The sequence below is a fragment of the Notothenia coriiceps genome, unplaced genomic scaffold (genome assembly GCF_000735185.1).
Source record: "Notothenia coriiceps isolate Sejong01 unplaced genomic scaffold, NC01 NC01_scaffold00032391, whole genome shotgun sequence".
Lineage (NCBI taxonomy): Eukaryota > Metazoa > Chordata > Actinopteri > Perciformes > Nototheniidae > Notothenia > Notothenia coriiceps.
In genome coordinates this window covers 467,072-478,514 of record NW_011365092.1, presented here as the reverse complement: position 1 = coordinate 478,514, position 11,443 = coordinate 467,072, and the positions used below count along the sequence as shown (strand labels likewise).

Here is an 11,443-nt window from a genome sequence, read left to right as displayed (position 1 = left end):
TTCAGATATTCATTGCTATCGGGATGTTAAGAGCATTCCATGGAATATAACAAAAAGTATATCTCTAGCCGGTTTCTCAAACTTACCTACCCCACCTTTAAGAGAAGACAGACTGTTGCATTTCCCTTTCAAACTTGACTTCACAGCACTAAAGTATGCAGTCAGAATGATTCACTTTTTTTCTACATCCGTCCTTGTGCCCCAAGTGAAACATCTTAATCACATGGGGAGTGTGTAAAAGCACAAGCATGACTCATATGGCAATGCAAACATACGCTAGTAGACCGTATTGTATTTGTCTGTCATGTTATGCTTTTGTTTTACAGCTTGGGACCCAAACGTTTCTAAAACCAGTTAAAATGTTTTAAGAAAGATGCTTGACATTGTAAAGAACAGGCATTATGTCTACATGTAATTCCTAAGAAACAATCCAAGCAATTTGCCACTCTTCTGATTTCATTGATCATTTGTACTTCTTTTAAGAATAATCCATCTTGACGACTGAATCTTAAATTTAGGGACTTGTCGGGATGTTTGTTTTTATTTTCTTTGCACGATTAACCATCCTGCTGCTGTAGACTGTTAATTGTCTTTTTACGCGCAATACATCAAGGGAGATTCAGCTAGAAGTACTTTGCATTTTCATAGCTAAAAAATAAATCAATAAAAAGAAAACACTTTAATAAGACACCATTTACTGTATAACACCTGACAACAAGAACTTCTTAATCCAAACAGGCTTTTTTTGTCTTTCTGTTACTTAATATACAGGACACACAGTTATGGAGCAAATTGCGATATTTCATGCTGATAATTTATCTTTGAAGATTGTTTCCACAGAGCTCTGATTTTCATGCTCATTATACCAAAGGCACATTTTATGAAGATGTTATAATCCTGTTATGGTTAGGGCGAGTCACATTTAGATACTCTTCAGTGACCCCTATTGTAATAATAGCAGATACGGGACAATGTCAACATGCCATAAAAGGATAAAAATGACTGAACAGGGGAGGAAGAGAAAAAACAATCAACATAACAGATGTGACTCTTTTGAAGATATCCTCAGGGGCAAGTTTTTACATTCCCGTTATCACAACCTTCGCTAAACAATTAGAGACGAGCCATTTTAAACTCAATTGGGCAGAGCCGCAGTACGCCAAGAAAAGAAAAAACAAGTTAAAAGATAAAATCAATATTTGTCTTCATAATTAGCTACCATGAGAATGTGATGGTGCTTTATATTCTCACATTCAGCCAAAAATCTGTCCTGAGCTTTTGAAGGCATTGTCCGCCATTTTGTCTTTTTTTCATCCTGGATTTATGAGCAGAGTTAATCATCTCTAAAGCACTTACTCTGGCCACACGCACACATACAAACATGTACTGTACAGATACAAATCTTACTCCAAATTGAGATCATTAACTAATCAGCAGCACTGAGCCACATGATTGTTCTGCCACTGCTCATCCATGTAAGAAATGAACAAATTGAATGGGTGGAAAGACAAAAGACGAGGGAAGGACAGAGGCTGTATGAAAATAAGAGAGTACAGCTGTGAGAGAGATAAGCTCTCCTAGTTGTGGTTCAACTCAACAAATACTCATATCTGAGAATCTGCAATTGCCAAGAAGTATCCAAATAACTGCTGATTATCTCTCCTTCATCTACCCAATTGATTAATGGACCATTGTTTCAGTTAAGGATGAACACTTTTTATCATTGATGTTACTAGGGCAACTAACAATTACATTACTTGAATTTCTTCCACCGAATTGTTGCTTATTTTTTTTAATTAGTCGATGACAATTTGGTCTTCAAATATCACAAACTAGTCTAAGAAAAAAAATGGCCATTTCAATTTCTGAAAGCCCAAGTTGACATGTTCAGATATCTTGTTTTGCCCGACCAAAAATTCAAAGAATATGTATTTTTATGTCATGGAAAAATTATAAAAGAAAGCAACGATTTGAGAAGTTGAAATCAGGAATTATTTGCAATCCTTAGGAAAATAATATCAAATGATGAACTAATCATCCAAATAAATAATTTTGATGTTTACCGACTCATGGGTTAATTTACTAACCATTTAATCTTAAATTGGTGTTGTATTCATACTAAATAAGTACCTATACAAAATGTTTCTCACATCTGTGAAACTACTAGTAGAATATCTCCGTGTTACAAAGCGATTCGTGCAGATGTTAAGATGTCTTTGCGCTGATCCCTCTCCAGATATCTACTGCTGTGGCCTGCTGAGCACCAGGAAGAGCGACTGCACAGGTCTACCACAGAACATGTTGGTGTGCAGCTCCACGCCAGCGCAGCGCGGCCAATCACGAGTCATGATGAAGGGCAGCATGTCGCTGATCAGCTGGTACAACAAGGGACACTTCAGGTTCCTCACCAACGCTTATCCCCCAACAAAACAAGGTAAACTGCTCTCCTGCACCCAACTGAACTAAAGGTGCACGTGTCTCATTGAATCATCAATATTTAAAGGCTTTTAGTTCTGACAGGAGACATACAATATGCATTAGTGCACAAGTTTTTCAGTGAAAATAAGCTTACCGTCAGCTCTGGATGTTACCATCAGGTGAAATTGGCAAATGCTTAAGTATTCATTTCAGGGAAAATCAATGAGAGCTTCTAATCCATGATAATCCATTTCCAGGAGCGGAAGGATCATGATATTCTCTCATTTTTAATCCACCCTCGTTGGAAGCGTTTTGTTCGGTCTTAAACTCAGTTGAAAGGCTGCAATCTGTTTGAATGACGAATGTGGAAGGCAAGCCCCAGATCAATTAAACTGTTATTATCTATGATCGATTTCCCCCCCTCTGTGTGTGTGGGGGGGGGGTCGGGGGCTGTGCAAGTGATGTTCACTCTGTACTAAAAGGAGAACTAAATGAGTTTCCAATACAATCAATAAGGCTTATAAATAAAACAATTGTTTTCTTCTTATGACACACATTATATTATAACAGTTACCACTGCAAATTAAAAAAAATTATCCTACGTTAACCATGGCAAGAGTAAAAACAAATTGACTGTTAGATTTTCATCATATGATTTATGTCTGAACGTGACTCCTAAGCTCAGTCAGATACATACAGACGCTTCAGCAAGCATGTTGTTTAAAAACTAAAGTCTGGATTTAGTTCACGGCTATCTTAACTAGGTGATGAGATATGAGAATAAAGTATATTCTGCAACTCCAATTCTCCTTTGACAGTTATGGTCAAGGAGGTAAATTAGAGAAGAGTCTCACCATAATAGTGGGTCATTATACTATTCGGGTACAACACTTGCACCGTCAAATCTGACCCCAGAACAGCTGATATGTTTTCCTTGGTAAAAAATCTGAAGCAAACACCAATAACAGTGGAGCATTCAATCATGTAGGAAATGTTATTAGTTATACACGTGTAACCACTAACATTATTAATGGCTACATTTACATTTACATGTCCCCATTATCGTGCACGCTGGCTCACTGTCACGGCTTACTGCGACTCAAATGGAACGGAGCCATTGTTAATGTTATTAGTTTCCCCTGTGCGTATCCTGCTGTGAATAAGACCCATTACTGAGTCAACAAAGCAGCCCTGCAGGGAGCAGAGGATGAATGAACCCGCTGCTTTCCCTCTCCCCTTCAGTTGGCCCCATAGTCTTAAGAAAACGAGTCTGCTCAGTGGGATCTGCTGTCTGTGTCTCACTCTCATTTTGTGCTGTGTTTGTTTGTGGCAGGTATCATCATTAAGAGGAAAAGTGGGGAGATCACTTGTCCCCTGGCTGTTGAGGCCTTTGCGGCGCACCTCAGCTACATCTGCAAATATGACGACAAGTACAGCAAGTATGTGCAGCGTAGCAAGTTGATTCATGATGTTAATGTGACCGTGTAATATTTTACCTGCTTTCTTGCCTAAATCAATCCTATTTTAGACGGAACAGGACATACTTCCCTTAAAGCAACATACTGTTGTATATCCTTACCTGTTCTATTCTGACCATTGGCTTAAGGTGACCAAGGTGACTCTCAACGTAGAGAAATATGCTGTATTTGAATGAAAATGTGTTGGTTGTTACCTCATAACAATTTATTTTATTTGAGCTCAATTAGTTGATTGACCATACTTGATTTTGACAATCAATACATCGATTAAGATATGTTTCAAGCAAAAAAATACTATTCAACTTTTTTGATGATTTGCTGCTTTTTCTCAATCTTTCCTTTGCATTTTTGGCATTGAAGGATATCAGAAATTGTCATTTTTCGGTATTTCGGGAATGTCATTGCAACACAATAGATTTTGCTTTGAACTGACAATACTCAGTTACCTAAATAGCTCTTTTGCCAGTGTTACAGTACATTTATCAAGTCACAAAACACAAAGTAAAAACTCTGTATCCTACAAGGTTTTGCCCCTGCTTGTAATCAGCCGCATATTGAGGTCTTTATTGATAAGGACTGACTTGCCATTATCATGTTTTCTTGACACTTGTTCAGCAAAAATATATATTTTCCTCCCACAGGTACTTTATCTTTCATAAGCCTAACAAGACCTGGCAGCAGGTGTTCTGGTTGAGCATCAGCATCGCCATCAACAACGCGTACATCCTCTACAAGATGTCCGACGCCTACACGGTTAAACGCTACAGCCGAGCGCAGTTTGGAGAGAGACTGGTCAGGGAGCTGCTGGATTTAGACGACTGCTCTCCCACACAGTGAGGAGGAGGACGGCAGCAACAGAAACACACACACACTAACCCACACTTACACTTCATAACAGTTGTACAGACTCTGCAGTCTGTGTTTATGTGATAATACTGAAGCAGTGCCAAGTCTACGTCTCTCTTCTACTAGTTGTTTTCGGTGGTACTGTAAATATTCATTAACACACAGCTGCACTGTACACAGAATAATGAGCCATGGGACATTACACATAACTGAACTGCAACTTTTAACCACACAAATGTACTAAGGATGTGTCACCAGGAGCTATTTCACAAGCAGAGATGCAGACGGGAACAATGAAGGAGCAATTCAACCTTAAATGATGTCAGCTTCCAGTTTTTACTCTTATCAAAGAGTGAAGGCTCAAACATGAACTTGTCAGGCTAAAAGGCTTCATGTATCTCAATGTAAACTCTGCAAAAAAACACCTGCGATTGTGAAACAAGAGCTTAGTAAACCAGGACTATAGTGTGTTCACACACTGCATGCATAAAGAATCTGGATTGTGATGTTTTCTTGTTTGGTGTGAAAATGATTTCTGCTGGAGGTGGGTTGGATTTTGTTTTGGTTGTGTGTGTGTGTGTGTGTGTGTATGTATTTAGCAAGTGGAACTGCCATTTGTGTGCTCGACGTTGAGCCTGAGGATGTACATGTACGGCTATTGTGACCCAGATGTGTCGTGTTGCTGCGTACTGTACTCGCTAGAGGAAGACTGTCAGGTGACGTAAAGCCACACACAGCAGTGTAAATACCCTCTTGCTTAAAACAAGCCTAAACGTTTTTAAAAATAGATTTTATTTGGATATATTTTAAAGAACTTAAAAGAAATTAAAGAAATGTTGCATATATATGTATGATGTTCAATATCTTCGACTCAAAGGCAACGATTACAGTTTGGGAAGAACAAAAACATTCTTAGGTTTTATTTATTAAGAGTTTAGCACTTAAACTCTCAACTAGTCTGTTGTTCCTGTGGTCTTATCAGATTTGACTGACAACATAAAGTAATATTGATAAATCCTGATGGATGCTCTAAAATACGTTACTCCACCTACTTCAAACCAGTGAGAAGAGCACGAATACAAATATCAAACTTCTTTTGTAAAAAGAAACGTGTTCCAACTGCCACACCTGCAATCTACTTCTGAATCAACACTTTCTAAGACAGACAAACTCTAATTGGTCTGTTTAATTACCCAAGTAGTTAACTGTGCTTTGCGTGGTACAACAAGCTCAAAATCGCCTTGATTTGATGTTATATAAGCCAGCGTTGCTAAGCAACAAGTACAATCTTGCCGAATGGGCAGAGCTTTGGACAAAAATTGGTTGGCAAGATTTGTTTACAGGAAGAAAAAACCCAAACCCAAATAGCTGGTGGTTTACAGGCTGTCCCAAAAAAAACAAATCTTAATGTAAATAGAAGACTATGTGTGCCCTAATCTCATCAGGAAGTCCTGCATTTTAGAACTGGATCGATGTTATTTATCATAACAATTGCAAGAAAATCGAAATCTTGTTTATTATTTATGTTTTTGAGGAATTATCTTATGTGTCCATCAGAAGTGGAAGCAAGGAAACATTTATTTCTTCAAGCAACCCATTTCTTACCAAGTCACAGATTTACACCTGCTGATTTACGTCCAGCCAATGGAAGTGTGAGTGGAGAGGCGAGCGTTTATTATCTGATTAAATTGCACTTACTGTCTTCGGATCATATACCACACTGCTGTCTGTAGCTTTAATGAGTTATCCGCAGTCCACTGTGCTTTATTCAACGTGTCATGCAGTACACATGTTATTGCAGTGCTGGCATCGCGCTGTGAAGATTTTAGCTGAGGGGTTTTGATGTGTGCTTGCTTAATGAGCATGGTTCGATGTGTGAATAGATATAACAGTGAGATGATGGTGGCAGGCTCATGCACTTTCCAATCACAGTCGTGCACTTTGAGGAGAGTTGTATAGCAACATGTTTACTAGATAATCCTTTTACTTTTGAACCCTGTGGTAGTATCCACCACTCTAAAAAAAATTGATTGATAAGTTCTGTAAATATACATAGATAAATGGAGTATATTAAAAAAAGTAGGCAAGACTGAAGATTAATGACTATAACCAAAACAGAAACGTTTCCACTTTAGATCTAGAGTACAAGGTGAAGTATGTATGTGTATATTTTGTTTACAAATTATTGCACTGAGTGTTTGTCCATTATCACTCTGTCACTGAGACTCAAGATTGTGATTTTTTTAACTTTTTCACTAATCCAAAGCATTGTTGTTGTCATTGTTGCTCTTGTGTCTTATCACTGTTCACCTAACACTAACACTGTCACCCCCCGTCCTGTCCTGTGTCAACCGTGGTTTTATGAGGTGAACGTCCACAAATTACACAGATGTTTAAAAATTGATGAGATCGTATTATTGAAATGAAGAACAGTTGTTACTGCAATTTTAGAAACACCTCTTGCCTGTGAGACTGCAAATGTCCTTTGTTTGTGAATAAAGGAAAACTCCACACTGCCGAAAAAATCTTAAATCAGTTTAAAAGAGTAACTTAATACCTGGGTGAATATTTGTAGAATTAGATAGCTCTCTTCCACAAAACAACCCTTTAATGGTATTTTTCATATTCCCAATAACAAACGTGATATTTCGCAATGAATTTGTCAAAAGTAACTTCAGTGATATTAAATATAAGAATTGTTTTGACTTATTTAATATCAATAATCGCTAAGATCTAAAATCCATGAAATAAAGAGCAGAGGAACTAATTTCTCCATCGAGACTAACCTGGAGAGGCCTTGTTGCTATTTGTGTTCTGAGTGAGATGCATAGGTGCCATAACTGCAGACAAGACAAGAATATTAAAATGCAGCTCCTCAAAGCAAATAAACCTGAACTGCGTCACAAAATGGTGAGGCACATATAACTTTCAACAGTATCCTAGGGTGATTTTTTTCCTTCAGAGTGTGTCAAAAGTGTATCGAAATTGGACATAAGCAGGTGTCACATACACACCCTATGAATGCCAGGATTTTAGTCCTTATATCGCTCGGCTCAGACCACAAATGAGAGGAGATCATGCACCAGGGATTTTGCAAGGCCATGGTTACTTTGCAACAGTGTGAGAGGGTAGTATTGAAGTTTTTCTGCCAGGATGGAAACATCGTTATCACCCCAACTGCAGACCGAGCTGAGCAGCTTTGTGTTGCCTCCCTTTTTATCCCCTATCATAAAAGAAAGGCAGAGGATCCTCCTCTATGATGCTTTAGCTAATTTAGCTCAAAAAAGGGTTGTGTTTGAGCAGAAATAGATTAAAAAAAACATGGCTTCATTTTAAATCCTCAGGTTGAACTCTGAAGTGATTATTCTCTGCAGCTGGCTCTATTGATCAGTCTTGAATCAGATATTTCTGTAGTGCCTTTTCTGCTCATTGTTCCCTCATTGCAGTGTTGTATTAAATTATGTTAATTTAAATGATAAGAAGAGATTTGATTTTTAAAACATGTAACATGGTTAAATCCTGTCCTGCATGGTGTAACAAATAGAAACTAGAGAGAAAAAACACCTTCACAGTAGAGTTTTAGTAGTTGAACATGTGTTATGGAGCCCTATGCCCTTGTACTATAGCTGTAAAGTTTCCATTCAAGTAATATTTCACATTTCCACATAAACAGTGCCACTGGAGTCAACACTGCATCCTTTGTTATGAGCTTTGAATGTATCTCACAGACATACATCATTTTTAAATACCTTGTCTTTGTGCAATGGATAAATGTACCTCTCCATAAAAAGCTAAATGATTTTTTTTTTGCGTTAACCACAGAGTTCAATTTAATAGAATAGGTGTTGAGCCCCCCTACAGTCAGAACATCAAATCGACAAATATGGCCTTGAAACTAATTATAACCAACAATACAAAAGCTAAATTAAATGTCACTTTGATATGTCTTGCTACAACAGTGTGGACCTTTTCTCTCCATTGTCTACCTTTTCACAAATAGCAGAGGTGTCTGATCTCTCATAGCAACTGCTATAACAGAAATATTTGTTTTGTCCGACCAATGACGATCCCTAAATCAAGAAGATGCCATGAAATAAACCACCCTCATTGTCAGTTGATCTGTGGTAAAGAAATGCAGTGTTGTATAAGATGTATGCGGTTCTGTGTGTTTAAGTGTGAATCCTCCGTACAGTCTGTCTGTGCTTATATCCCGTGAGTGAGACAGTTGTCATAAGAGTGTGTAAAGATATGTAATTAGTAATTAACTGTACAATTTTAATGGCTGACCTCAGGGCTTCATAACTAACTGCTGTCCAATAATAGTAACAACACACATTAATGTACTACTATAGCCTTATCAGGTGCTTTCAAACCATTGTACGATTAATAGTAGAATTAGATATGTTGTTGTTTGGAGCTCAGCAACCAAAGGTTAACACCAGGGTCATATAACTTACAGTTTTTCCAATAACATTTCAGAAATATTAATGTTACCAGGCACCAAAAGCAAACTTTACCTGTACATATGATTGTAGTTTGTAACGTTTGCTGCAGGATGTTCAGCACTGAGGGCTGAAGTGTTATCTAGTTCCAGAGAAGCGCCCAAAGTATGTTTGTATGTGCATGTATTGTTAACGTGAGTGGAATCATTTGTGTAAGATAAGTGGTGTATGTTGGACCAAAAAACGTGATGAGATGTACAGGGTTGTAGTGTAAATGTGTGTTTATTAAAACTCGCCATATGTCTGTTCTCCCTTAAAGCGCAAAAGCATATTACTCCAGAGCAAACTTTCACCATAGCCTTCAATTCTGCTTTCAATTCTCCGCTAGAGAGTGTATGTAAGACTTGATTTGGATAAACACTATGCATATGCAAAACAAACTTTTATCAGTTGATTTGTTTACTTTACATAGGCTATAATAAAACTTTCAAGAGACTTCAAAATAAGATACACATATGGGACAGGAACAAAATTCCCTCACCTTTCTGACCAACAAGTTTCACATTGTCCCTAATTGGACACAATTATCCGTGTGTAAGACATAAGTACATATATACATATATATAAGTAACATATATATAAGTACATATAGATAAGATACAAAATGACTATCCAAAAAAAATAATGAAGGTTTACTGGTGCTGTCTGTTGTTGAAATGTGCTGGAGGCGTCGGTACTATAAAAACTGCTTGTTGGTTAACCTGCAGAGATTGTGAAAAGCCTGTCTGATGTTGACTTGCAACACGGAGTACTTGGTGCTAGGTAATTACATTTCCCACCTTGTTTGACCGACAAACTGAACCACAAAGGACTGACTCGGCTGTGCACAGCTCCCTCACTGTTTTTGTTGTTGTGATGTGTGTGAGTACATTCTCTGCTCCCCTGTGAGTGTCTTTCATTTGGTTTGAAAAAGCTGTCACGACTACAACATGAGCTATATGTGGCTAAAGAATAAAATAAACATTGTGCGTAAAACTTGATAGCGTTTCAGCAGCCAACACTTACTGTATTCTGTCCCACCCACCTCTTATTAAAGCTCTGTAGATTTGACACACAGCATCTAATAAATGTTCCTGGTTTGGTTTCCTTGTTGTGCTCAGGGATTGTGATTTTTAAAAAGCATTTCATTTGTTAGACTTGCACTGTATGAAGACACAGCATGGGAATATCCCATTGATGAATCTCATGCAGCACACATAGAGAGTCTGATCTAAAAACTGACGTAAACAAAACCATCATCATATACATTTCACTAAATTCCTTAGAAAATGCTGCAATATGTAAAATAAATGTTAGGAAGGAAGAGTGTTGCAATGAGATTAAATGAAATAAAGGCAGACTGTCACCATGTAAGAAAGATAAATCTTATTGTTTTTCTACAATAAATTTGAATGTGTCTGTAAAGTTAAAAAAACTGTATGCTTATAAGAAATGTAATAACTGAAGCAGCTTCATTAACAGGTTTGTGAGACAGATTACGGTAAAATACGGTGTTGTAAAATTAAATTACTGTAATTTGAAAGTCAAGTTTAGCATTATTTGTGCTCAACAGCAGTTCCGCAATGCATTAACAGCACAAAGTAACAATACAAAAACATCACATCTGACCAAAAATGGAAACTAATACTAATTTTAAGGAAATATGTTGCATGGGATCACTGTGACAGATTTACTTATTTTACTCTTCCTGCAGATTCAGCTAAATATAAAGATAGTAAAGATAATGTTAGGGAAATCATCAACGTAGTAGAAGCCATTAGTAAAAGCAAAATTGTCAATGGCTCTACTGTAACCACAAAGAAGGGAGACTCTGTACAGATGGCAGTGTTAAAGTGTTAACCAAACAGCAATACATTGAGCTGTAGATGTAATGTAAAAGAAAAAGCAACAGAGGGCAGCAAATCACAAATCTCTCAGACACATTACTCACTTTACCCCATTGATCATCCACTGTGGGTAAATGCATTACAATTGGTCGGGGCAGCAAAGTGAGACTGTATAACTGGATTATTTTTGCACCTTATTGATTACATTCTCCATAACGGACTGACTGTCTGACCTCCTGAAACTGTGGGTAATTTAAACAGAAACCTCCAGGAAGAGGCGGTTTGGCAAAAATAGTGGCATGTTATCCCATCTGGAGAGCCGCAAGAAGCTTTCAGTGAAAATATTATTTCTACCTCTGACTGTGTGAGTGTG

The 11,443-nt window shown here is 37.6% G+C and overlaps 1 protein-coding gene across 1 annotated transcript in view; it reads left to right on the top strand.

Annotated features, from left to right (window-relative positions):
- Positions 1 to 10,328, top strand: part of pgbd5 (piggyBac transposable element derived 5) — a 24,594-nt gene extending 14,266 nt beyond the window's left edge. Inside the window, exons 5-7 of the mRNA XM_010788974.1 lie at positions 2,237 to 2,434; positions 3,752 to 3,857; positions 4,538 to 10,328. Coding sequence (XP_010787276.1) covers positions 2,237 to 2,434; positions 3,752 to 3,857; positions 4,538 to 4,733 — 500 coding nt within the window. The 3' untranslated portion in view covers positions 4,734 to 10,328. The remainder of the gene's footprint in view (positions 1 to 2,236; positions 2,435 to 3,751; positions 3,858 to 4,537) is intronic.
- Positions 10,329 to 11,443: the final 1,115 nt, after the last annotated feature.